Source organism: Podarcis pityusensis (genome assembly GCF_964106645.2).
Source record: "Podarcis pityusensis genome assembly, chromosome: 9".
Taxonomy (NCBI): domain Eukaryota; kingdom Metazoa; phylum Chordata; class Lepidosauria; order Squamata; family Lacertidae; genus Podarcis; species Podarcis pityusensis.
The window spans coordinates 6,670,677-6,697,318 of NC_138034.1; the positions used below are offsets into that span (position 1 = coordinate 6,670,677).

The 26,642-nt window shown below is 51.6% G+C and overlaps 1 protein-coding gene and 1 long non-coding RNA gene across 2 annotated transcripts; one reads left to right on the forward strand and one right to left on the reverse strand.

Annotated features, from left to right (window-relative positions):
* Positions 1 to 883: 883 nt before the first annotated feature.
* ISLR2 (immunoglobulin superfamily containing leucine rich repeat 2) lies at positions 884 to 25,618 on the reverse strand. The gene is made up of 3 exons (XM_081022215.1): positions 25,443 to 25,618; positions 22,304 to 24,426; positions 884 to 2,956 (listed from the first exon to the last, which is right to left on the reverse strand). Exons 1-3 carry the CDS (start codon positions 25,460 to 25,462, stop codon positions 1,683 to 1,685), a joined length of 3,417 nt encoding a protein of 1,138 aa, XP_080878341.1. The 5' UTR covers positions 25,463 to 25,618; the 3' UTR covers positions 884 to 1,682.
* On the forward strand, positions 18,745 to 21,224 carry LOC308484947. Its single transcript, XR_013990204.1, has 2 exons — positions 18,745 to 19,481; positions 21,016 to 21,224. It is a non-coding gene; the product is annotated as an uncharacterized lncRNA (long non-coding RNA).
* Positions 25,619 to 26,642: the final 1,024 nt, after the last annotated feature.

Here is a 26,642-nt window from a genome sequence, read left to right on the forward strand (position 1 = left end):
GCCATGAATAAGTTTATACATTTCTATCACATTACCTCTTACTCGTCTTTTCTGTGCCATGTTAGGGAAGTCCAGGAAAAGGCAGAGTCCTATATCCTTCTCATTAAAAGGTAAAGGGATTCCTGACCATTAGGTCCAGTCGTGGTTGACTCTGGGGTTGCAGCGTTCATCTCGCTTGATGGGCTGAGGGAGCCGGCGTCCAGCTTCCAGGTCATGTGGCCAGCATAACTAAGCCGCTTCTGGCGAACCAGAGCAGCACACGGAAACGCCGTTTACCTTCCCGCCTGAGCGGTACCTATTTATCTACTTGCACTTTGATGTGCTTTCGAACTGCTAGGTTGGCAGGAGCAGGGACCAAGCAACGGGAGCTCACCCTGTTGCGGGGATTCGAACCGCTGACCTTCTGATGGGCAAGTCCTACACTCTGTGGCTTAACCCACAGCGCCACCCACGTCCCATATCCTTCTCATTACTCACTGTATAAAAACCAAACCACAATTCTAACCATTGCACAGAAGAGTGGCCATGCCTGCAGGGTTTTTATAAATGCAAATAGCATCCGTGCAGGAGAGGAGGGACTGATGTTATATCAGAATAAGGAATAGGTAAGGAATTTAACCTTTTCCTCCCCCTGAATTTAATGCCTGCCCTGGAGGTGCTATTTGCACTGGCAGGGAATCTCCTCTGGAGACCCATGGGACACACACACACACACACACACACACACACACACACACACAGCAAATGCCAGCTTCAGAACAGGGACTTTTCTGAGGGCCATAGCAGGGAAGGAAATGGTTACATCTCTCTATACCTGTGCTCTGATCCCATTAAATTTCAGTCCCACTTTGATACATGTTGTACTGAAACACACACACAAATGTTAAATGAAAAGATGCATTTAATGTTCTGTCTTGTTTGGCCTTTCAGTGGTGATGCAGAAGACAGATTTCTTTGAATATGTAAAGTGTGGTTAGTCATAGCTGGAATAAACTGCAATCTTGCCTTCTCTTTTGCAAATGTTAAGCAGAATGACTGGAAATATGGTGAGCCTCTCTTTGAAAATGTTAGACTCTTGTTTGTGAACACAGCATTGACTACAACGAAGATCAGGATTTATCCCTCACCCTTTGCTGGTCACAGCAGTTAAACATACACTTTAGGGGGTGAGTTTAAAACTAATTACAGTTATGAGACTAAAATGGAAGAAATCAAGTCCTTCCCACAAAGACTAAATGTTTACTACAAACTCAATCACTTTTCCTACTGCAATGCCATGGCTTCCTTCTCAGCTGCAGAGGATTCTGTGTTAGTGGACTCCAATCCGTACATGGGGAACTACAGTTCTCAAGGTTTCCTGGAAAGGAGGAATGACTATTAGGCTGATTTAACTTTGGCAGCTCTGCTTTGCAACCAGTGGTGTAGTGCTGCATAGTGGTTAGAGTGTTGGAGCAGGACCTGACAGAGGCCAAGTTTCAAACTCTTACTTGGCCATTAACGTCACTGCCTCTCAGCCTAACCTACCTCACAGGGATGTTGTTGTTGTAGGGATAAAATGGGCCGGGGGAGAACTAACTACCTTGAGTTCCTGGGAGAAACAGGTGGGATATACCGGTAAATGCAATAAATAATATCTCAGCCTCGCACTACATTCCTACGCATGATACCGGGCTGCACGTGTCTCAGCCATAAAGAGTGAGCAGCGGAAGCAGAAGGACGCCAGCCCAGGCCTGTGGCTCCCACAGGGTCGCTCCCTCATTGCTGGTCATCGGCACCACAGGTGTAAGGTAGATCACCACGAACTTGTCTTCCGATTTGGGGGACTCCTCTTTCTCACAAGGTTCAGTCTGGGGCTTGCTGGCTTGGATGTTGTTCCGGATGATGTCCCCAGCAGGATTCTTCGAACCGGCCAAGGCCACGTTGACCGAGGCCTCCCGAGATCCCACATCATTCAAGGCCTGGCAGGTGTAGATACCCTCGTCAGCCTTGCTGAACTCAGGGATGGCCATCGAGCCGTTCTTGAAGACCAGGATGCGCTGCTCCAAGCTCCCGGCAGCCAGCCAGTTGCCCTCTTCTCCCACGTTTGGTCCATTGATCACCACCTCCCGAGTGGAGGTCTGGATTTTCCACTGGATCTCCGGCGGCGGCCTTCCCACCGCACTGCAGTGCAACCGGAGAGTAAGCTCATCGTGCAGCACACTGTTGCCCAAGCTGGAGTGGTATGCTAACTGGATGGAAGGAAGCATGCAGTCCAGCTTCAAGGCTCTCCCAAGGATGAAGCCCTTCAGGTTGTCTGGGGCAGCACAAGTGATGGAGTCCCTCTCTGGGATGGACACTGGAGTCTCCTCCAGCCACCTCTTCAGTCCCCAGACCTTGCAGGAGCAGTTGAAGGGGTTGTGGTTGATCTGCAACTGGGACAGGAGGGGCAGGGAGCTGAAGGTCCCTCCGGCGAGGACAGAGATCCTGTTGTCATTCAGCCAGAGGGATCTCAGATCCCTGAGGGTGCGGAAGGCCTCTGGGGGGACTCTCTCCAGCCGGTTGCTGCTGAGCTTCAGCTGCTGCAAGGCAGTGAGGTTGACCAGGTCTCCCCAGGGGAAGACGGCAATCCGGTTGTGGCTGAGATCAATGGCCCTCAGCTGCACCAGGGAGGCAAAGGTGCCCTGGGCAACAGCACCGATCTCATTGTGCGACAGCCACAGGGCCTGCAGGTCGACAACATCCGCAAAGGAGTCTTCCTGCAGGGAGGAGATGTGGTTGACGGACAAGGTGAGAGTAGTTGCATTGAAGGGCAGGCCAAGGGGAACGGCCCGGAGGTCTCTGTAGGAGCAGTCGGCGATGTGGCGGCCATATTTCTTCTTGGCTACACAGTTGCAGATCTCGGGGCAGCTTTGAGTCTCCACCAAGAGCAGAGCAGTGAAAAAGCAGAACCATGGACCCATTGCTTCTCCCCATTCAGCTGCAGGAAAGAAATAAAGAAAGACAGGAAATCATTGCCTTGCAAACCACTTGTTTCCTGTTGCTACCCACTGATTATCAGCCTGTGCTGATGTGTAGGCAGATCTCTTCGCCAGTGGCTCTGGTGTTGCTAAATGCCCTCCCTGATTAAATGTGAGAGGCCCCATCTACACTGGCATTCCCACGGCTTTTCAATATGCCCCTGTTGACACAGGTAGGCCCTTGAATCTCTTAACCTACATCTGCTGCTATAAATGCTATGGCCTTTTTATGGGGTTGTTTCATGGAATACTTTACTTCCGTGTTTTAACATCTACTGGATTGTTTCAGTGTGGATATAATTTATGTGCATTTGCATCTTATTGCTTGTGTAATTTGCAGATGTGCATGTATGAGCTGAGGGACGTGGGCGGCGCTGTGGTCTAAACCACAGAGCCTAGGGCTTGCCAATCAGAAGGTCGGCAGTTCAAATCCCCGCGACAGGGTGAGCTCGCGTTGCTCGGTCCCAGCTCCTGCCAACCTAGCAGTTCAAAAGTATGTCAAAGTGTAAGCAGATAAATAGGTACCGCTCTGGCGGGAAGGTAAACATTGTTTCTGTGCGCTGCTCTGGTTCGCCAGAAGCGGCTAAGTCATGCTGGCCACATGACCCGGAAGGTGTCTGCAGACAAACGTCGGCTCCCTCAGCCAATAAAGCGAGATGAGCGCCGCAACCCCAGAGTCGTCCACGACTGGACTTAACAGTCAGGGGTCCCTTTACCTTTTATGTATGAGCGAGCCCCATTTCAGTTTCTAAACCATTTCAGCCCGGGTCCAGGCCTGGATTTGACAAAGAACCCTGATGAACTGGATATTGGGGGCTTGATTGCAATAGTTCTGCTTCTATTTGGGGGGTTCCTCCCCCAAGAGAGGAGCATTGAGGGACTTCTGCTCAGCCCTATGCAGTCACTGCAACGCAGGGCCCCCAACTCCAACCCATGGAGCCACTCAAGCAAGAACCTTCTCCCACAGAGGTCATCCGCCAGAGGGACCAAGGCTCCTTAGGTGCCAGGCCTGGACCCAGATTGCAATAGGTCTAGGTCAGTGAGTCTCAAAGGGAGTGGTACTGTCCCCTGGGATTGCCTAGGGGGGGGTGCCAAGAGATAAGGGGGTGGCAGGGGGCCGCTGGAGGAGTAAATGACTATCAAACTTTGAAAGCTGGTCTCACTGGATCAAGTTCATCCATTTTGTTGAATTAATTAAACTAAATGGTTTTAATTGGATTTTTGAATGAATGTACAATTAACTTGCAACTGCTTTGAATTTTCATGTGTTATTATCTTCCTCAATGGGTTGTGCAAAGTGAATCATGTTTTTTATAGAATAGGAGGCACTGGGGATGGATTACTAGAACCAGGCAGCCAGGCAAGATAGCTTCCTTTTATCTAAAATCTCCTTCCTTGGAGGTTTTACAGCAGAGGTTGGGTGGCTGAGATTCCTGCATTGTAGGGGGTTGGACTAGATGACCCGTGGGGTCCCTTCCAACTCTGCAATTCTATAGTTTCAGTCTAGTCTCCCAAAACATCCTACATATCCTTGACAAGATGTCCTTTACAGCTAATACGACAGGCTACTGTGAAGTTCTGTGAAGACGTTGTCTTCCTGAAAGATGACCACATTTCTAAAAGAGGAAGAAAAGTCTCATTGACCGAAGTCAAGGCATCACGCCACACCAGCTTTCCAGTCAATTCCTGATCTCACTTTCCCCAGGGTCAGTGAACTCATGCGCACGAGTTCATCCCAATACATGGAGCTGGAGCTGGAGCAGGCAGTCAGCAGGGCAGGATCTTGCCCTGAAGTTCCACCCTCCATTTTGTGGATGAGCATTGCAGCTGTGCACAGAGTATTCTTGGCCGCAGTAGGGAGGCAACCATATTCTGGAGCCGACTCCCACTGTTGTCTTGAAATTGCATTGCCACTCCTGGAATAGGATTGCTTTCTGCCGGCTGTGAGAAGGCAGCAGGTGCATATCTAGCAACCAAACACACATACCGCCAACGTCGCAAAGCTAGACTACTGCAATTCCCTTTTATGGGGCTGCCCTGGTTGTCAGTTCAGAAGCTCCCGCCTGACTTAGAGCACACGGCGTCAGAGTGTCCAATGTCTGCACTGGCCCTGCTTCCTTTCAGGCTCAGTTCATGGCTGGCAACCTATAAAGGCCGAAATGGTGGTTCTCTAGCAGCTGACCCAAGAGGCTGGGTGCTGCTGGCGCTGGGTCTGGGCTGGATGTTTGGTTAAAGTTGATCAAAGGCTGCTGTGGGGCTAGAATAAACTTTATGCAAGGCAGTAACCCAGGGGTAGGCAACCTAAGGCCTAGGGGCCAGATGCAGCCCAATCGCCTTCTCAATCCGGCCCACGGACGTTCCGGGAATCAGCGTGTTTTACATAAATAGAATGTGTCCTTTTATTTAAAATGCATCTCTGGGTTATTTGTGGGGCATAGGAATTCATTCATTTTTTTGAACAGTCAGACCAATATTTATGTGTGCAACTACGGCAGCAAAGGTATTGATTGCCAAAAATTGGAAAAGCAGCAGCATCCCAACTAAAACATACTGGTTATCTAAAATGATGGAATACTTCCATATTGCCGAACTAACCGGGAGGATAAGAGGAGAAAACGTACAAAAAGTGAATAAGGAGTGGGCTATCTTTAAGGAATACATCAAAATTGATGTGGAAAAAGTAGAATTTCTGACAGATACTGAATGAATCCAGAAAATGATTAGAGTGAAAGGAGAGTAAAGTTAAGATAGAAGAAGAGATTAAATAAATAATTAAATGTGTTTGAGCTAGTTGGAAAAATAAAGTAGCGTAACAAGAATGGCTGGAAGTCAAGTCACTTGGTGGGTGTCCGTGTGGGGTAGGTGTGTAGATATGTTGATATGTATAGTATAGGTAGGTATTATATAGAGTAATGTAGGTATGTTTTATATTATGAAAATAAGGTAGTGTGTTGTGTACGTGTGTTGTGTAAATGTATATGTATGTGGGACACGGGTGGCGCTGTGGGTTAAACCACAGAGCCTAGGACTTGCCGATCAGAAGGTCGGCGGTTCGAATCCCTGCGATGGGGTGAGCTCCCGTTGCTCGGTCCCTGCTCCTGCCAACCTAGCAGTTTGAAAGCACATCAAAGTGCAAGTAGATAAATAGGTACTGCTCCAGTGGGAAGGTAAACGGCGTTTCCGTGCACTGCTCTGGTTCACCAGAAGCAGCTTAGTCATGCTGGCCACATGACCCGGAAGCTGTACGCCGGCTCCCTCGGCCAATAAAGCGAGATGAGCGCTGCAACCCCAGAGTCGGCCACGACTGGACCTAATGGTCAGGGGTCTCTTTACCTTTACCTTTATATGTTTGTGTTTTATGTGTTAATAAAAAATAAATTAAAAAAGGCATTTGTTCATTTCCACCCCCCAAAAAAAATATATAGTCCGGCCCCCCACATGGTCTGAGGGACGGTGGACCGGCCCACAGCTGAAAAAGGTTGCTGACCCCTGCATTAACCTCAACTAACGTTTTCTGCTGGTGGAACACATAGTGACTGCTAGCATGGCAGGGCTTTTGGGGCAGCAGCCTGTGTCTTGCACAAAAAGGATCCCAGCTCCAATACCCAACACCTCCAGTTGAATGAAAGAGGTAGCAGATGAGGGGAAGCCTCTCTTGATTGACCCAAACCCAAATCTTGATTCAAGTTACAAGAAAGGCGACTCCAACTAAATGTCAGGAAGAACTTTCTGACAGTTTAAGAGCAGTTTGACAGTGGAAGGACTCCCTCAGGTGATGGTGAACTCTCCTTCCTTGGAGGTGCATAAGCAGAGGTTGGAAGGCCATTTTAGTTGAAATTCCTGCATTGCAGGGGGTTGGACTAGATCACCATTGGGTGCCCCTTCCAACTCTGCAATTCTATGGTTGTTTGCTGCTATGAGACCCTGGACAGCTCCTTCCAGAGTAGGCAGTGCCAGGCTAAAGAGATAAACACTCTGTTGTGTAGATGAAATATCACGGCTGGCCACTTCCTACAGATCCTTAGGCAGGAAGCTGCCTTTGACTGAGTCCATCCAGCCCAGTATTGTCTACACTGACTGGCAGCATGCAGGGTCCTCTCTCAGCCCTATGTAGGCAGGTCAGTGGGTGTTATGGACTGGCTGGATTCAGAGGGCTGGTGGGAGGCACCAGCTGGGGAACCCCCAAGGGAAGAAGGCTCAGAGCCCAGGGAGTGGCAGTGGGAAGACAATGAGTGGTCAGAGGGAGAAGAGGGGGCGGACGGGGAGGAGGAAATGTCGGACGCTGGAGAGGTAACAGGCCTTAGTGAGCTGGGAGAGTCTGTGGCAGAGAGCAGTCCAGAATCAGATCTGCCGGGAAGAGTTGCTGTGCTCACTAGGCCTGGCCCCCTGAGCTGTTTATTTGTTAACCGCCCTGAGACCCTGCAAGTACAGTGGTACCTCAGGTTACAGACACTTCAAGTTACATACGCTTCAGGTTACAGACTCCGCTAACCCAGAAATAGTACCTCGGGTTAAGAACTTTGCTTCAGGATGAGAACAGAAATCTCGCAGCAACGGTGCAGCGGCAGCGGGAGGCCCCATTAGCTAAAGTGGGTACCTCAGGTTAAGAACGGTTTCAGGTTAAGAATGGACCTCCGGAACGAATTAAGTTCTTAACCCGAGGTACCACTGTACAGGCCGGTATATAAATTCAATAAATAAATAAATATTCCACATGGCGCCAGTAAAGTTAACTTGTTCAAAGAAATATTTATTTCTTTATTGAATTTATATATTATACTAACCTGCTCCTGGCACACACACCCAGACTCTTGAACCCGGGACCATCTGCATGCAAAGCAGCTGCTCTGCCCCTGTCAACTTGTCAATCACTGCTGTGCACAGAGAGGGCAAACAGTTCTCTCGTCTGGCTGCTCCAGAAAACGCCTGGTCAGGTCAGGGTTTTGTATTCTGTGGCGGTCACCACCTTCCCTGCTAAGGCCTTTCTAGGGGGAAATAACAACCGTAGACCATACAAACATCAGAAGACCCCATTTCCTCCTCCCTGTCTGTCCCCCTCTTCTCCCTCTGACCACTCATTGTCTTCCCACAGACACTCCCTGGGCTCTGCTGGATCCGGCCAGCAGCTCATCTAGTCCAGCATCATGTCCTCACAGTGACCAAACCAGATGGCCCTGTAGGAAACCTGCAGTTTCCCGTGACTGGCATTCAGAAACATCATTGCCTCCTGGCCTCATCTTCTTATGAAGCCATGTGGATTGGTGCCCACACATTTTGTCTGGCCTGAGAAATTTTTCTGCCTAGAATTGTAGGGCTGAAGGGACCTTCAGGGTCATCTAACCCACATACCCCCCTGAAACGGAAGAAGCCAGCACACACACTCACTGGTTCCATGTACAGAATCCAGCTGGAGGGGTGGCTGGTTTTTATTCTGTCTCCACCAACTCTGGGAGCTGCAGACTAGCTTAGGGGGCTACAGCCTGCATGACCCTCGCACAGCTCTGTCCGCCAGTCCCTTCCTGCTGCCCCCCTACTTTAGCACCTGAAGCAGCCTCATCTCCCTGCCTAACAGGAGAGCCGGCCCTTTCTCTCTTTCTTTGGCCTTCGCTATATCACAGGCCCAGATGCATAGCAAACGCTTTCAGGGAGCGGAGGCAGGGAGACAAAGACTGGCTGCAGAATCAGAAAGGGCATCAGGTTGGGATCGGCAAAGCTCAAATATATTCTTTTTTTTTTAAATGCTCCTGAAAAGACAAGGGATGAAAGTTCTCTTTTCATTACCTCTTTTTCCCCGTGACTCTCCTCCTTTCTTCACGCGAGGGTTTCAGCCAGAAAACTGTGTAAACATTGTGTCGGGTCCTGACAGACTCATGCATTCCAAAAATGTTATTAATAAAGACGAAGTCCAGCCTCCGACGCTCAGGGAGCCAGAAAAGTGGTTTTGATTTGTCACAGGCCTCGAAAAAAGAAAAAAATCCCTCTCTTTTTGTTTTGTTTTGTTTTTGTTTTTCATTTTTGCTTTGGTTTTGTCCTGAAACGGACCCTAATTCCTGACACATTTACTGATTTAGAAACTGCCCATCTTCTGTTTTGAGGAGGGGGTTGCACTGGATCAAGACCCCAACCCTTGTCTCTGCCAGAAACCTCACAAAAGTCCGTTGATTTAATTTCCTCCCCCTTTGATTATGTGTTTTCAAGAGACCTGGGAATACATTTTTTATGAGTAGCAAAGACCTGCCTCTCTAAAACAACAGCCTACACTTAATAAAAACAGTGGTGTTTTCCCCAAACTTCCTTATCCCTCCCTTCTTGGCTTGGGTTCTGCCGGCTTCTTAAAGAGACAGCCAATGGCAACACACAGAGTGCAGTTAGGATGAGTAAAAGCTACTGTAGGTTTCTTGGTTTTGAAAAATGCACACCAAGAAATGTAAGGCTGGGATGGGTTTGGAAATGCATGCTTCAGGCAGGTGTGCTCTTCAGGTAAGAGCCACAATAGGCTGCAGCATCCTGCCCTGAGCTTTCTGCTGCACATGACATGCAAGGGTACTTGGTTCCATTTTACAGCCATTACCACTGAGGCTTGGCTGGAGCTCACTCTAGGAGCCTACGGCTAAACAAAAGCATGGGCCAGTAGTCATTAGAGTGATGGGCTAGGACCTGAGAGACCAGAATTCAAATCCCATTCAGCCAAGAAATTTACTGGGTGACCTTTGGCAGGTCACTCAAGCTACCTCACAAGGTTGCAGGGGAAGAAATATGTGTGTCACCTTGAGTTCATTGGAAGAAAAGTTGGATATAAATGTAGTCAGTCAATCATCCCAAAGGCAGGGCTGATTTCTTGCTTTAACACTGCATTCCTATAAATATTTTCATGGAAATAAGTTCCATTGAACTCAACAGGGCTTACTTCTGAGTAGACATTATTGGATTGCAGTGTTACACTTTCAACCAGAGGCTTCAGTCTGCAGCTTGTTCCAAATCCATGGCGGGTTTTCGTTTCACCTTCTCTCTCTCTTTTTCACTGCACAAACTCACTTAATAATTCACACATTCTCTGTCTCCTCCAGGCTGTGAAGAGCAGAGAGAAAGAGTAAAACGGTGATTGTTTTTCTCCCCAGTGAATAACTGATGAAGCAAGACCCTGTTAAAAGCACATTCCTGGACACACTTCTCCTTGGCTGCGAAGTCCTGTGGAGTTCAAGCGGCTTACTCCCGGGTAAATGGATACAGGACTGCAGCCTAAGATGCGCACCAGGGGCAGACTTTGGGCTAAAGTCATTTCTCGTTCCAGCCGAAAATTTCTCCATAAGTATATAAAGAAGTCCATCCTGGTCTCCTTTGTTGTAAAATGACTATTTTATTCTCTTCTGAAGATGCTTGCAAGGACAAGGGAGCGCTTTCAGATACGCCAGACTAAGGCCATTTTGGGCTTTAAAACCAGCACAATCCTAGGCACACCTAAGAGTAAATACCATTGAACATAGTGGTACTTATTTCCGAGTAAAATGTATGGCAGCAATGGCATCCTGCCCAAGCCACACCCCTTGCCAGCCCTGCACTGCACCCTCCCCAAGCACTATTGTCCGGATGGAATGTGCCTTCGAATTGCATCCATGCCTCTTGCCATCCTGGAGGGAAGATGGTTTGATGGCATGTATAAAAACCTCTGGCATTCATGTAGCGGAATGCAGCCTCCTATCGAAGGGTAAGCGTTGTGGGATGGGAAACACAAGAGCAGTCAACATTCCTAGAGTGAACATGTTTACACATGGGGAGGAATGTTTGTCCAGCCAGCAGGTAAACTTCCTGTTTTATTCTGGGCTGGGACAGACTTCCTCTGCATGTGACTAGAGATGGGTGTGGCCTCACCTGTGCAGGTAAGGACAAAAGGGCAGGGCAGCAATCTCTCTCTCTTTGACTACATGCATCGAAGAAGCAACATCTGCTTAGCCAAAGATGCCCTCTTGGCTTCCAGCCAAGAGAGGACAGAGGGACTGTTTCCTTATGAGATAAAGGTAAAGGGACCCCTGACCATTAGGTCCAGTCGTGGCCGACTCTGGGGTTGTGGCGCTCATCTCGCTTTATTGGCCGAGAGAGCTGGCGTACAGCTTCCAGGTCATGTGGCCAGCATGGTGGTGATTTGAATGTGTGACTCCCCACTCCTAAGGGGCATCCACACCCTGCCTTTAAAGTTCATGGCTTCCCCTCAAAAAATCCTGGGAACTGTCGTTTGTTAAGTGTGCTAGGAATTGTAGCTACGTGAGGGTAAACCACAGTTCCCAAGATTCTTCTGAGGGGGTGTTTTGAATGTGCTTTAAACATACGGCGTGTGTACTGGAGACGGTCGGAGGATGGATGTCGGCTAACAGATTGAGGTTGAATCCATACAAAACAGAAGTACTGTTTTGGGGGGACAGAGAGTGGGCAGATGTGGGGGACTCCCTGGTCCTGAATGGGGTAACTATGCCCCTGAAGGACCAGGTGCGCAGTCTGGGAGTCATTTTGGACTCACAGCTGTCCATGGAGGCTCAGGTCAATTCTGTGTCCAGGGCGGCTGTCTCCCAGCTCCATCAGGTACGCAGGCTGAGACCCTACCTGCCCGCAGATTGTCTCGCCAGAGTGATGCATGCTCTGGTTATCTCCCGCTTGGACTACTGCAATGCGCTCTACATGGGGCTACCTTTGAAGGTGACCCAGAAACTACAACTAATCCAGAATTTGGCAGATGCAGTAAGGTGCCCTTTCAAATCCCTCCTAAAAGAATAAAGATACCACAGTCTTATTCATAAGCAATAAAAAAAAAGTTTACTCATGATCAGGCAGAGCACAGTGTGATTCCTGAAGGCAGGCTTTAGGCTTAAAGTTACAAACATGTACAGACAGGTTTACCCCATAAGGGAGATGTCCTGGGGGACCGCTTGGCTGGCAGCCAGCAGTTCATTCCAGGAAGTTCAGAGGGCGAAAGTAAGATGGAAAAAGAGAGAGAGTGGCAGCATGCCTTGGCCTTTTACCAGGTCTGGAAAGGTCACGCCCACCCACTAGTCACATGCAAGGAAGGATGCTCCAGGCCAGGAGGAACAGGAAGTTTTGACAGGCTGGACCAAGCACCCCCTTGCATGTCCACTCTAGGAAAACAAGGAATGTTGTATTTGACTGCTCCCAGTGGATTACATTCCACACTGAAAGACCTACATTGGCTCCCAGTATGTTTCCGAGTACAACTCAAAGTGTTGGTGCTGACCTTGAAATCCCTAAATGGCCTCGGCCCAGTATACCTGAAGGAGCGTCTCCACCCCATTGTTCAGCCCAGACACTGAGGTCCAGTGCCAAGGGCCTTCTGGCGGTTCCCTCACTGCGAGAAGTGAAGTTACAGGGAACCAGGCTGAGGGCCTTCTCGGTAGTGGTGCCTGTGGAATGCCCTCCCATCAGATGATAAGGAAATAAACAATTACAGTGGTACCTCAGGTTACATACGCTTCAGGTTACAGACACTTCAGGTTACAGACTCCGCTAAACCAGAAATAATACCTCGGGTTAAGAACCATTACCCCGGCACTTCATTGGGAAGCTAGGCTGGATTATATTTTAACCCTTGCAAGGTCTAGGGGTTAAAAGGTCTGGCACCCACAAACTCATAGCAATATTTTGAAAAGAACTTTATAGAATGCCACATATCTCATGCTCTCGGATGGAATGTGAGCCCTGACAGAGCAAATGCCCCTGGAACTTCTCACCACTTGAGGAAGCGAGGGACATATGGCAGGTTTTGAACAAAGCACTCATGGTTGGCTTTTTCTTGCTCCCTCTGCCCAAGAGCTCTTGATTCAACTCCCAGGCCTGTCTGAGGGGGCCGCAGACAGCTTGGGGGGCACGATTGGCTGACCTCAATTATCTGAGCTTCGCAGGGGGAGAACAGAGAACTGGGGGGAGAGAGAAGGGAGAAGAGAAACCTTTGTAGGAACTGGTCAAAATAGGAGCAGTGGTTTCTGTGTCTGCCTTTGCCCTGGACAACATTCTTAGATCTTTCCTTACCTGCCTACTTTCGTACTCAACACCTGTCCTAAAGATACCACAGTCTCTGCCATGCCTCATTTCCAGATGGAAACACGGGCCCTGGGTGAGCACCTGTAACCCCTAGAATCTCACCCTGCTCAGAACTTGGGTTGGTGTGCAGCCACGTGCAAGTGGAGCAGAAGGGAAGGAAAACAAGGCAGATGAGAGAGAGCCGATTCCAAAGCTTACTGTATCCCATTGGGAGCTAGGTAAAGGTAAAGGTACCCCTGCCCGTACGGGCCAGTCGTGTCCGACTCTAGGGTTGTGCGCCCATCTCACTTAAGAGGCCGAGGGCCAGCGCTGTCCGGAGACACTTCCGGGTCACATGGCCAGCGTGACGAAGCTGCTCTGGCGAGCCAGCACCATCGCAGCACATGGAAACGCCGTTTACCTTCCCGCTATAAAGCGGTACCTATTTATCTACTTGCACTTAGGGGTGCTTTCAAACTGCTAGGTGGGCAGGAGCTGGTTACCGAAGACGGGAGCTCACCCCGCCGTGGGGATTTGAACCGCCGACCATACGATCGGCAAGTCCTAGGCACTGAGGTTTTACCCACAGCGCCACCCGCGTCCCTATCATTGGGAGCTAGGTCATGTTTAAAGGTAAAGGTAAAGGGACCCCTGACCATTAGGTCCAGTCGTGGCCGACTCTGGGGTTGCGGCGCTCATCTCGCTTTATTGGCCGAGGGAGCCAGCGTACAGCTTCCGGATCATGTGGCCAGCATGACTAAGCCGCTTTTGGCGAACCAGAGCAGCGCACGAAAAACGCCGTTTATCTACTTGCCGTTTACCTATTTATCTACTTGCACTTTGACATGCTTTTGAACTGCTAGGTTGGCAAGAGCAGGGACCGAGCAACGGGAGCTCAGCCTGTCGCGGGGATTCGAACCGCCAGCCTTCCGATCAGCAAGCCCTAGGCTCTGTGATTTAATCCACAGCACCACCCGCATCCCTAGGTCACATTTAAATACCGCCTATTTCTCTAAGGAGGACACATGAATCTCCCCCCTCCCTGTTTCAGCCTCACAACCCTGTGAGGTAGGTTAGACTGAGAGAAAGAGAGAGTAACTGGCCAAGGGTCACCCGGTGGGTTTCATGGCTGAGTGCAGATTTGAACCCTGGTCTCTCCCAGTCCCAGGTGCTAGTCTGACACTCTAGCCACTGCACACCACTGTTTCTTCCGCAAACCTTGAAATGCGCCAAAGTCTGATAGTACCTCCTTATTTTGCATGAGTGGTCCTGCCTTGGATACAGGATTGAGATTGCTACTGGCACATATGGCAGAACCCACAACAAATGATGTTGGAAACTCTTCAGATCCACAGGATGTGGTCTGCTATATATTCTCAATACTCTCTTGAGACAGAAATTCACTCTATTTGCCTATTTCCATTCCGCTCCCAGGCTCAGAAGAAATGGCGCTGCAGAATCCAACTCCAATAACTCATCATAACTAGATTCCCGGTAGAAATATTAGGGGGCACAGGAAAAGAAATCTATTACTCTCTTAATTAAATGGATGTGGAGAGGGCTGCGTTTCCTCTCGTCTTTGTATGTCTTAAAGCATAAAACTCAATTAAAATGTGCTCACAAGAGGCCATTTATCCATAATGAGAATTCTACATTTCTAATGCGCATTAAAATGTTGATATTGTTATCAGCTAAGGAGATAGAAAAGAGAAAGCACCATCTCATTTCTGATCTTGATTCCATAGGGATGTAAATCAGAATAAGCCTCAATAGTTTTACAAAATTGGCACCAGTGCAACTTTGCCTCAGAGCCTGACGAGTATCCATCATCTGCATGTCTGGCAAGATTTTTGCATTTTGCATTTCTCCACTCTTCTTTTCTTTGTTATTTCATACTCCTTCTTTTCCATAAAAGCTAGACAATGACTTCATGCACGCTGACAAAAGCTGAGCTTTTAAGGCATGGAGGTGGGGGGTGGGGAATCCTGAGAGGGATTGAAGGGAAAGTCAATGATTCCAAAAAATTCATGCATTTTCCATAGTCCAGCAGACATCCTTTGGCAAAGGATATTGCATTTTCGAAATCCTTGAGCGTCAATATGTTATTATTTATTATTTATTGCATTGCATTTACACCCCACCTTTTCATCCAATGAGCTTGAGGTGGCATACATGGGTCTCCCCCCCATTTATTTCCCGCAACAACCCTGTGAGGTAGGTAGACACTCAACGACTGCCCCAGTGATTCCCTACCTTGGGGGAGGGAGGGAATCGCAGGCCATGGGGCTGCATTATCTGGATGGAGGTGGGAAGTAAGGTGGTGGTGGTGCTGTGGTTGCAGTCTTGGACTAGGACCTGGGAGACCAGGGTTCAGATCCCTGCTCAGCCATGAAACTCATCTGGAGTGACCTTGACCCAGAAAGCCATGTATGTCACCTTGAGTACAAGCAAAATGTGAAATACTAAGGCAGAGGGGGAAATTTCTCTCCCACTGCAACCCCCGCTCACTATCACTGCTTCAGCCTGACTGGAATGAGTCTCTGAAGTTTGATAACACCTCTTGCTTGTCTCAGTGCAAGACCTGTGCAGACATTAGGACTTTAACTCCAAACCAGCATTTTCCCCTCCCCCTCCTTGAACCCTGCCCAACATCCAGAGCCCCTTGTTTTGCATGTAGGAGGCCTGGGGCCACCCCAGATGTTGTTGGGCTTCATCTCCCATCAGCCCCAGCAAGCATGGCCAGTGGTCACATCTGCACCATCCACAGAAAGCTCTCTTCTCCCCCTTTAATAGCCATGGCTTGACCCAAAGACTCCTGGGAGCTGCAGTTTGTGAAGGCTGCTGGGAATTGTAGGTCCTAAACCCCCCAGCCTTCATTCCCTGGCAGGAGGGGTTGTGTCTAAGAAGGTTTGTGGTCGGTCGGACACATACACAAACTATCTAAAAGCAAGGATAGCTGACTGGGGAAGCGCAATCGCCCAGTGGGAGAAGGTCTCTGGCGCAGGACAGACGGAGGTCTCCGGGTAGGGCTGGGAATATTCGTTGTCGGAAACCCTGGAGACAATACTGAGTTAAATGGACCACTTGGTCTGCCGGGGTCTAAGGCAGCATCCAGACTTCCTATCCAGCCTGATGGACAAGCAGCTCTGGTGGATGCAAAAGTTTGCTTGCTGTTTTGTGACATCTGAGCTGTTCTTAATGAAGGGGCTTTGATTTTTGTTTGGGGGAGTAAGTGGCGTTTAACCCGCGTGCTAAGGTAGCTCTGTTTTCTCGGTATATTTGATGGACTCCCCTCCCCCCTCCGCCCTCGTGAATGGCAGATTTATTCGCCTGGCCAACAGCGCCCAGGAGATGACATCATTACCCCTGCGGTGGAAGACGCGGCTGCCCCAACCCATGCACGGCCTTTTCGGCTCCTCCTCCACCAGCGCCCCGATGGAGAAGCGCCACGTGCCAGGACCAAGAGCTGGAAGGGCGGCTCGTCAGTTTCTGCCCCTAAAACACACATGGGCGTGCCAAAACCCTGGCATTGTGGCTACAAACGATCATTGCAAACGAGCCAGTAAATGCTTTTAAATGCCGGTTGCTGGAAGCCACAGGAAGGGAGAGTTTCTCTTGTGCTCAGGCTCTGCTTATCTGGTTGGCATCTGTGAGAACAGGATGCTGGACTAGGTTGGCCATTGGGCTCACCCAGCCGGCTCCTCTTAGGTTTTGATGGAGCCTCCAGGTCCAGGGGCAGTCTATCGAGATTCCTAGGTTCTTAGGGGTATTTGCCCACGGTGAGAAGAGGGTGCCAGACCAGATGGGCCATTGGCCTCATCCAGCAGTCTCTTCTTACGTTCTTATCGGAGAGATGCGGTTGCACAGCTCAAGACTGGCTAGGCCAAAAGATGCTTTAAGCCAGGCTTCCTCAACCTCGGCCCTCCAGATTTTTTGGCCTACAACTCCCATGATTCCTAGCTAGCAGGACCAGTGGTCAGGGATGATGGGAACTGTAGTCTCAAAACATCTGGAGGGCTGAGGTTGAGGAAGCTTGCTTTAAGCTTTTCCAGTGGATGCTTTGTCGGAGAAGGGATTCTTTCATCTGTATTAACGTGTGCACAAGAGCTTATTCCACTTTGGTTAAACCAATTTTAAAGGGGACGAGGGGTGGCGTGATCCTGCATCAGTGGGGGTCTTATCCCAGAGAGAAGATCCCGCTCGGTGAGCCAGGAACTCGCCAAACAACTGTCGGGGGAGGGCATGTTTACCGAGAGAGTAGAGAGAGGTGACCGCTCGGAAAGATTCCGTAGAAATTTCAAGCACCCAGATTAAATTTCATAAGAAGGAAGGAATGTGAATCGTGCCCACTTAGCTCTTCTTTGTAATCACAAAGGTGCCCTAGCTTCGGGGAGGAGCACACCCACACCCCGGGAGCTTGAATAAAATGACTTCTGCTGATATGCAAGCCCCCCGCGACGCACACCTCAGATGCATTTAAAACATGAGTGTGTGCGCGTGCAGCTTTTTACGAGAGCGTGTACATGCAGGTAGCTATACATGCAGGTAGATATACAGTTGTGTGTTTGTATGATTTAAAACTCTTGCATGCACGCGCACAATTCTATGGGAGCAGGAATACCCAAGCCTACTTCTGCATAAACGCCCAGCTCCCTAACTAACTCACACACCACGCCTGCATTTAAAACTGCTGCTTATGCACATGATGCGTGTGCTTGTAAATCTTCACAGTAGCGTGAACCCTAAAAGCTTGCTTCCGCGCACATGCAAGCCCCGTCCTTAGGTAAACACACACACAATTCATTTGAAACGAGGGCCGCGCACAAAGCGCCCCCGTGTTTCTGGCAAGCGGCCACACCCTTCCCATGAGATCCCAGGAGCCATGCGGAATCCGAGCCAAGGCCCATCTGCTCTGCTCCGCCACCATCCTGCTAATTTTGTCTGGCAGTAATTGATATCCAAAGGCATTTCGCTATCCGTCCATTTTCGCTGCCCTGGCCCTGGAGAAGCCTCTCTTATAAAGACCCAGCTGTCTGGGCAGGAGAGGATTTGGGGGCCCAGAGCTTTGCGCGGCGGAATGGTCAGGAGGAGGACCCCCAAATGCAGTAGGGCTTTTGCATTAAGTAAGGTACAATTTGCACTGTGTAACCATTAAGGCTGCAACTCCCATGCCCGCTTTTGGGAGAAAGCCCCGCTGAATTCCATGGGACTTACTTCTCAGTCGACGTGCACAGGATTGTGCTGTTAAGTCTCGAATCTAAAATTACCTAAATGCACACAACGGCAGCTGTGCGCACATGATACAAACATGTGCTAATCATATACCGATATGTGCCAGACAGGCATAGACTGCCTACGTAGTCAATTAAGAATCCATCTTTCCACAATGGCTAATAGATGTTGGGTTTAAAAACCTTTTTATATATGGCTTTTATCGTATATTTTTTCGTTTTATTGCTGCGAACTGCTTTGATATTTTTCTTTTGATGATATAGTGGTATATAAATATTTTTATAAATTAAAAAAAACATACCTTTCAAGGATCTGGTTCTGGCTGCTTCTCATGTGTTCGTATTTGGATTTTACTTCCGTCCAAGAAAATGCATGATATAACCCAAGATATGTATTTTGATATATATTTTGCTGGGTGCATGCACAGCAACAAATAAACATGCATTTTGTTGCACACATCAACGGTGTTGCACACACACTCTCCTTTCCTATTTGGAAATTCTGTGGCTTTGATCCTGCCATCCCTTTCCATGCACGGGGCTGCAATCCTTTGCACACTCGAGAAAGACCCGCTGCAGACACAATGGAACTTACTTCCGCGTAAACGGGCACAGGATTGTGCTGCAGCCCCTGCGGACTATGAGCTTTTCCTGCACCCAAAAGCAGTTTGGAAAAAGGCATAGGCCGGGTCAGTTTGTGGGACCTGGCAGAGCACACCGATAGTCCCGGTGCATAAGGCAAGGCTGGCTGCACATATGCTCAGCATTGCCACTTGTGCTTAACTGTTGTCTTGAAAGAGGCATGTTCGAGCCTCAGGTGGGATGCGGATGGTTCGGAGGGCTCGGGGGTCCCCACCCTCAAAGCCCCTTTGCGCTTCGTGAAGGACGCGCTCCCTTTGCGTGGTCCCAAGCGTGAGACTCCGCTCGCGCTGGAATTCAGCCCTGCGCAAATACGCGCGCCATATGCAAGCTGTTCCGCGCAGCGGAGAGACCTGCCGCAAGCTGCGTGGCTCGGCTCGGGCCTGCTCTGGGCGGTGGTGCTTAGTGGGCGCTCCTTGGAACTAAGATGGCGAAGGAGGCCAGCAGCAGGTGGCGCCAGAGCCAACGGACACGCGGAGCCAACGAATTCCTATCGCCGTCCCTGCCCAGCTCCCCCTCGCTGAGTTCCGCAAGGGAGCTGAAGAAGGTGGCAGGAAGAGCCATCCCTCTAGGCTGGAGGGATTGGGAGAAGGTAGGCAGGTGGGTCCTGGCAGAGGGCAGCTGAGGTTGGTGGGGTGGGGGCTCCATTGACCCTAATAGACCAACATCCTGCAGCTTTGGGATGGGCGACGAACCCTTTGCCTGGCTGAGAGTTTCCCTGAACCAGCCGTGATTCCTGTATTGCAGGGGGTTGGACTAGACGACCCCCAAGACCCCTTCCAACTCTACAACTGATTCTATGATAGGGGGCTTACGTCGCTTTGCTTTTCTAGGCGGCAGACTGGGATCAGGTCGTGGTGGCCACCCTATTTTGTTCTTTGGCCCAGGCAGGTTTTTTCAAACTCAAAGTAACGCAAAGCCAGAGTGCCCTTCGTGGGGCGTAGGCCGGGGCAGGGTGTCCAGATGACAGGACCCCCCCCCCTTTAGGGTGAGAATAGGAAGCGATGAGGGGTATTTTCATTTTAGGGGTCTTTCCACTTTGCCTTTTTCAAAACACCGCAAACAAAATGTCGTGTCCAGTCTGACACCTCATTTATGGCAGTTTCTTCCCTAAGAAAAAGAATGGTATATCCCCTTACCTGAGAGTAAACTCCATTGGACGCAACGGAGTTTCTCCCAAGTAGACATGCACGGGAATTGCAGCGGAAGACACGTTGGGTTGTATTCAACTGCTGGTTACTCAGAGTCGACCCATTCAAATTTATGGATCTCAATTATCAATGGACCTTAATGGGTCTACTCTGAGTAAAAGTCTGTTGACTACAACCCGTGTTTTACATCGCAGTTCCCATGCATGACTACTCGAAAGTAAGTCCCATTGCGTTTACTGAAGCTTACTTTCAGGTAAGACTTTCAGGTATGATTGCGGCAGCCTTATGTTTCTTAGCGAACAAGTGCGTGCGTTTTTCTTTTTCTTTTGTACATTCCGCCCACCAGGAACTGCGGACTTTGCATTCTTCCTCGCCCATAAAAGGCCATCCATACCATTCACCTGTCCATAAAAATCCATAGCAGGTAGATGCATCCTAGAGAATCCCATATCCTTTAAAAAGGGAATGATTTGGGTATTAAAGACTCCGGGGTGGGCCGGGGGTGGGGAGCCTGAAAAATAGATGCGGTTTGCTCAGCGCAGCTGTTTTAATGTTCAAAGCCGCCACGGCATCTGGGTGCAACGTTTGATCGCCAGCTCCGTTTCATGCTAAACGGATCCTGGGGAGATTTGCTCAGACATTCCCTTTCGATCTAGCGCCGCTTTCATTCTGGGCTCTGAAATCTAACACAACACACTTTGCCTATTTGCAAATTACAAAACAAGGCTCCAAATGTCCACTTTTAAGTCTGTTTTTATTATCATTATTCTTGACTTTCCACATACAGAGGCACGGTGAAAAAAGGTTATCGTTGCTCAGCCTGTTCCTTTCTAAAGGATTCCTTGCACAATAATAATTAACAATCACACATTAGTGATACCATCGTTATTTTTCTCTTTCTCCGCCCTGGAGATGATTGCGCTGGCTTTCTTAGTTGACATTGGGTTGCATATCTCTCTCTCTCTACTTTAACAGAGGCAAAAACCACCATGATCATTCCATGCCAAGCACGACTGCATCCTTTGCAAACGATATTTAAATTGTTTCCACTCTCAACACAGCAAAAAAATCAACCCACCGGGACCTCCCATCGTTTTTGCCTTTGAACATCACAGAACCACATCAAGGGCAAGCACGTTTCTCTAGAAGCAAGACTACTCTACCCAATAAACATTTAGCAAATACGGATCTTCGTGGAGGTGACATGACTCAGACAGGGCTGCAGGAAGGGGGGGGAGGGGGTCAGTATCCAGACCAGGAGCTGGGAGCCCTTAGGACTCAAACTCCACGCGTCCACCAGCGGTCCAAAGTCACGCACAGACATAACACACATTTATCTACAGCACGGCTCCAATTATTTAACACAGATGATCCTGACCAGCCGATGAGACAAGCTGGGGATCTGGGCCGCTGCCTGGCACGGATCCTCATTTCACTGACCTCCTTGACCGCAAGCTCCTTCACACGGGGTTAAGGGGCTGGAGAGGGGAAGGCAATTCGGGGGTGGGGATTCGGGAGCTGTCCAGCACCATTAACCTCCTGAACTGAAATGGACACCCTTTCCCTAAACGCCAAGGGAGACTCTCGTTCCCAGATTAGGGCCAACGACTTTTAATGCGTTGTCGTCGTCGTGTTTTCGTTAATTTCCTTTTTAAAAAAACAAAACAAAAAAGCAAACCATAACCAATTGTAAATTTCAATTTTAGAAAAGAAGTTGCATCTGCAAAAACGCGGAGGCGCGTGGGAAAAGTGGGGTGCGTATTTCAGAATATTGGTGCGGGAGCGGACCCTAACCAGTTTAGTTTCCAGCCTATCAAATCCACGAAAATGCGGAGGGAGTGCGTGGGAAACGGGGTGCGTTTTAGAAGACAGGTGATGGGGTGGGGTGGAAAACGTAAGCTTTTGTGTTTGGAGCATATGCAGTAGAGGGTTTTCAAGAAAGGGGGGGGGAATGAATTTCTCCAGGCTGTGTTGCCCATACTCAATCCATTCTTTTGCCCGAATATTTAGGACATCTCTATAAATCCGTGGGGGGGGGGGAATCCCTCCTAAAATCAGCCCCTGAACAAAGCCAGCCTTAGGCGCCGGCTGCTGGACTCTCTCGGTGTTGGGGAGAGACGTCCCTTCCCGGTGGCAGGAGCACCTTTCCAGAGAAGGTCGCAGCCGATCAGGCAAGCGGTGCCCGAGCCCCAGTGAAGAAGGGCGCTTCCCTTCGGTTTCTGCGCGCCCGGAGCTCCGGGAACCGCCCGAGGGAAGCCTCAACGGGGCGGTTGCCTGTAGTTGCCGTTGATCTCCTGGGAGATGGTCACAGCCTCCGCTCCGAGCGGGAGCCGGTCACTGTATTCGGAGCCCACCTCGAATTCCTCCGGGTTTGTTTTGGATTGGGACTCCGGGATGGAGCTGGCGGCCAGGCTCTCGTCTCTCTCCAGCTGTCGTCCCCCAGGTAGCCCCCTCCGCCCCTCCGCCTCTCCCTCCCCCCTCGCCTCCTCCTCCTCTTCCTCCTCGCCTTCCCCTTCCCCCACCTCACTGGGGTCGTAATTCTTCTCGGATTCCAGGTAGGAGGCCCGCGGGTCGAAGTCCGCCGCCATGTGCTTCTCCATCTGGTCCGGGTTCTGGGCTTTCATGATGAGCTTGTAGGTCTTGCCCTGGTACTTGGAGAGCAGGTGGCAGCAGGTGGCGCCCAGCAGAGGGATGGTGGCCAGGCCCAGGAGGAAGACGCTCACCACCACGATGATGACCAGCGAGGGCACCTCCCGCTTGGTGGTGAAGACCACCTGGACCTGGCAGTCCTCCCCGACGTAACTCATGCAGACGGAGTAGTTGGTGCCGGGGCTGAGGCCTTGGAACCAGTAGGAGTTCACCCCTTCCTCGATCTGGGACCACTGCACCAGGGAGTGGCCCCTCCGGCCCGCCTCGCACAGGTAGAGCCTCCTCAGGTGGACCTTCTCTGGCTGCGTGTAGAAAGGGGTGATCTGCACCTTGGCCTCCCTCTCCGAGACGTCCAGCGCGATGACCCCCAGGTCGAAACTGTGGGGCTTGAGGGCTCCGCTGCGGTTGAAAGCGTGGTTGGAGACGTACTGGGGGGCCTCGCTCGAGCCGCACTGCTTGGCCAAGACGGGCGGCCCCGACGGCCCGCTGGCGTTCCGGGGCCCGGGCGCGTGGTAGCTCCTGGGCGTGGGTCTCTCCGGAAGGAGCTTGGTCCTCTCCTCGGCCTTCATGACGCTGTTCTTGGAGGTCTTGCCCTCCGGCTTCCGATCCCCGGGCTGGGCCTTGCGGTCCCCCAGCGAGCCCGCCGAGTCCTTCGCGGGGGCGTCCGCCACGGCGACGTGGACCGAGCTCTGGTTGCTGCCCATCTCGTTGGCAGCCAGGCAGGTGTAGGTGCCTTCCTCCTTCTTGCTGAGGTGCGGGATGAGCAGCGTGCCGTTGGCTAAGGCCTGGAATCTCTCCCGGTCTCCTCTGGACCAGCCGTCGGAGGGCAGGGCGTTGCCTTCTCCTTCCGCCGCCGGTGCCTTGATCTCCAGGGTCTCGCCGGCGGCCTGGATCCTCCAGGTGACCTCGGGCTGCGGGAGGCCCAGGGCGTGGCAGTGCAAGGCCAGAGCCAAGCCGTAGGAGAGCCGGGTGCGGTCCAGGTTAGGGTGGTAGCTCAAGCGGACGCTAGGGGGCGCGCAGTGCAGGTAGGGCACCTTGGCCAAAGGGAGCCCCTTCCAGGGCTCCGGGGCGGCGCAGGTGATGGCGTTGCGGTCTGGGATGGAGATCAAGGTGTTCTCGGTCCAGTTCTTGAGCCACATGAGCTGGCAGGTGCAGTTGAAGGGGTTGTTGTAGATCTGCAGGTGGGACAGGGAGGTGAGCGCCTCGAAGGTCCCCTCGGCCACCTCGGAGAAGCGGTTGTTGTTGATGCGGAGGGAGCGCAGGTCCCGCAGGGTGCGGAACGCCTCTCCCGGCAGGTGGGACATCCGGTTGTTGTTCATCTTGAGGAGCTGGAGGGCGCTGAGGTTGCGCAGGTCTCCCCAGGGGAAGTCGGCGATCTGGTTGTGGCTGACGTCCAGGTTTTTCAGCTGCACCAGGATGGCCAGGGTGCCCTCCTCAATGGCCCCGATCCGGTTGTGCGCCAGCCACAGGGAGGTCACCTGCGTCACCTCCACAAAGGAGCCCCTGCGCAGCTCAGCGATCTTGTTGGCCGACAGACTCAGGGTGGTCACGTTCGACGGCAGCCCGGACGGCACCGCCTCCAGGTTCTTGTAGGCGCAATCAGCGAACTGCTGGGCGTACTTGTCCACGCAGGCGCAGGGCTCCGGGCAGCCGCGGATCGGGGCCCACAGGAAGGTCGCCGCCAGCCAACAGCGCAGCAGCAGCAGCAGCGGGGACGCCCCCGACAGCATCTTAGCCCTGCAAGGGTGCGGGGAGAGAAAGCAGAGGACCACAGTCAGAGTTGGTCTACAGCATAGCCAGCAGGCGGTCTCCTACCTCCAAAACCATCCGCCGTCAGCCACCGCGGCCCCTCAACTACAACTCCCATCAGCCATGGCTATTGGCCACGCGTGCTGGGGCTGGTGGCAGTGGGAGTCCTCAGGCGTCTCCTCCTATTTCTCCGTTTGCCAGCGTTAATCCATATAGCCCAGTATTGTCGATACTGGCTGGTAGCAGCGGCTGTCCAGGATTTCAGGCAGGGAGCCTCTCCCCGCGCTACCTGGAGATGCCTTCTGCATGCCCAGCAGGGGCTCTGGCGCTGAGCCACGGGCCCCTCCCTCCTTTCCGCGCTCTCTCTGCGAGGCTACCCTTTCCCGGGCGCTGGGAAGCAAAGCCCCTCCAGCTCCGCAACGCTGGTTCCCTCGCCAGAGCGTTCAGGGTGCCTCTGAGGCTGCCGCCCTAACCGTGGCTTGCCGCGGATTCAGCGGGGCTTGTTCCCAGGATTGCAACCTTACTCTCTTTCTGTGGGGGGCAGAAAAGTCAGTAAATGAGAGAGGGGCTTCTCAGGAGAAAAGGAGCACCCAGCCGCTTTCCCGCTCGCTCTGTTTGACTGCCAGCGCCCAGAAAAATAAGGGGTTTCGAAATGATACCCTCTCTCTCTAGCTAGCCCCCCTCCGCTCCTCTCCTGCCTCGCTCCTTCTCTTTCTCCGTCCAACTTGCAGATCAGCCCCGAGACACCCCTTCTTCCTTGTCACCAGCTAGCCCCGCTTGTCCTCCAGGTGACACGGATCGACCCCCGTAGATCCTAGCGCAGACCTCCTCCGGTTTCTATCCCCGACGGCAGCCCCTCGACGTCACCCCACCCTCTACACAACCTAACCTCTATATGGAGATAAGACTATCAGAATAATGTAATCCTGTATTGCAGGGGGTTGACTAGATGACCCCTAGGGGTCCTTTCCAGTGGCCCATCCAGTCCAGCATCCTGTTCTTACATTGGCCCCCGGGTGCCCATTATGGGAAGCCCCCCAGCAGGATTCGAGCACAAGAGCACTCTCCCCTCGCGGCGTTGCCAGCAACGGAAGCATCACTGCCTCCGACTGTGGAGGCAGAGCGTGCTCATCGTGGCTAGTAGATCTCCATAGCCCCCTCCTCTCCATGAATGGGTCCCATCCTCTTCTAAAGCCACGAGAGATGTAGAGATTCACACCTCTTCCCCCCCCCCGCCCCACCACACACCCAGCCACTCCTTTCGGGAGGTGCACGGCGGTTTATCTTTGTGTTCCCAGCCTGGCTCTGCTATGTCCCTTCCCAAGCCTCTACTCTGCGCTTTAGGAGAGCCTTCTGGTCTGCAAACCGGGGGGAGCAGCTTCAGCGCCCCCCCAGCCCCCTCCCCTACAGTCCGCCGAGCCCCGACAGCGGACTCTGCCGTGCGCCAGCGAGCGAGCGAGCGCATCCTTCCTCGCTCAGCTCCCCGGATGCAGCCGCCTTGGGTACCAACATCCCATCTTCCCCAGGTTCCTTCACGGGATGTAGGTCCCCTCTCTCACGCAAGCCTAAGCCGTGCCCGCCTCCCTTACCGTTCCATCCTGGGCTCCCAAGGGTCCCTTCTAGGGCGGCAGCATCACCAGGAGGGACCCCACGACCGGACGAGTCCTGCGGAACTCCCGGCGCAGGACCGAAGGCGCCGCCATGGAGGCTCCCGTCCCGAGCGCGAAGAAGAGCGGCGGAGAGGCTTTCCCCGGCCCCGGAGATGCCTCCTAGCCCTGGTTCTGCCTGAAGGCAGCGGCGGCGGCGGCGGCGGCGCTGAGCTCGCCCCCTCCTCTCCCTTCCTCCCGCACCTCCTCAATTCCAACCCACTTTAAAAAAAATAATAAAAAAAATCGCAATCTCTATTACTAGGAGAGGCCAAGCGCGCGCCCGAGGCGCCCGGGGATGCGCCTCGCTTATCCCACCTCCTTGGGTGGATGTAGAAATCGCAGCCTATGCCCACCCCCAAGTAAAGACCATGCAATATTTATCACGTCAATATGTCTCCAAGTCACCCTCCTTCGCCCTCCGCCACTCCGCAGCGATCCAGCCGGCAGGTGGGCTGCTGCTGTTATGATTATTAATATTATTACTATTTAATCCGCCTTTGAGGCGCAAATTGGAAGCAAATAGCTGAGCAGAGAATTGTATCTGGGGATCCAGGA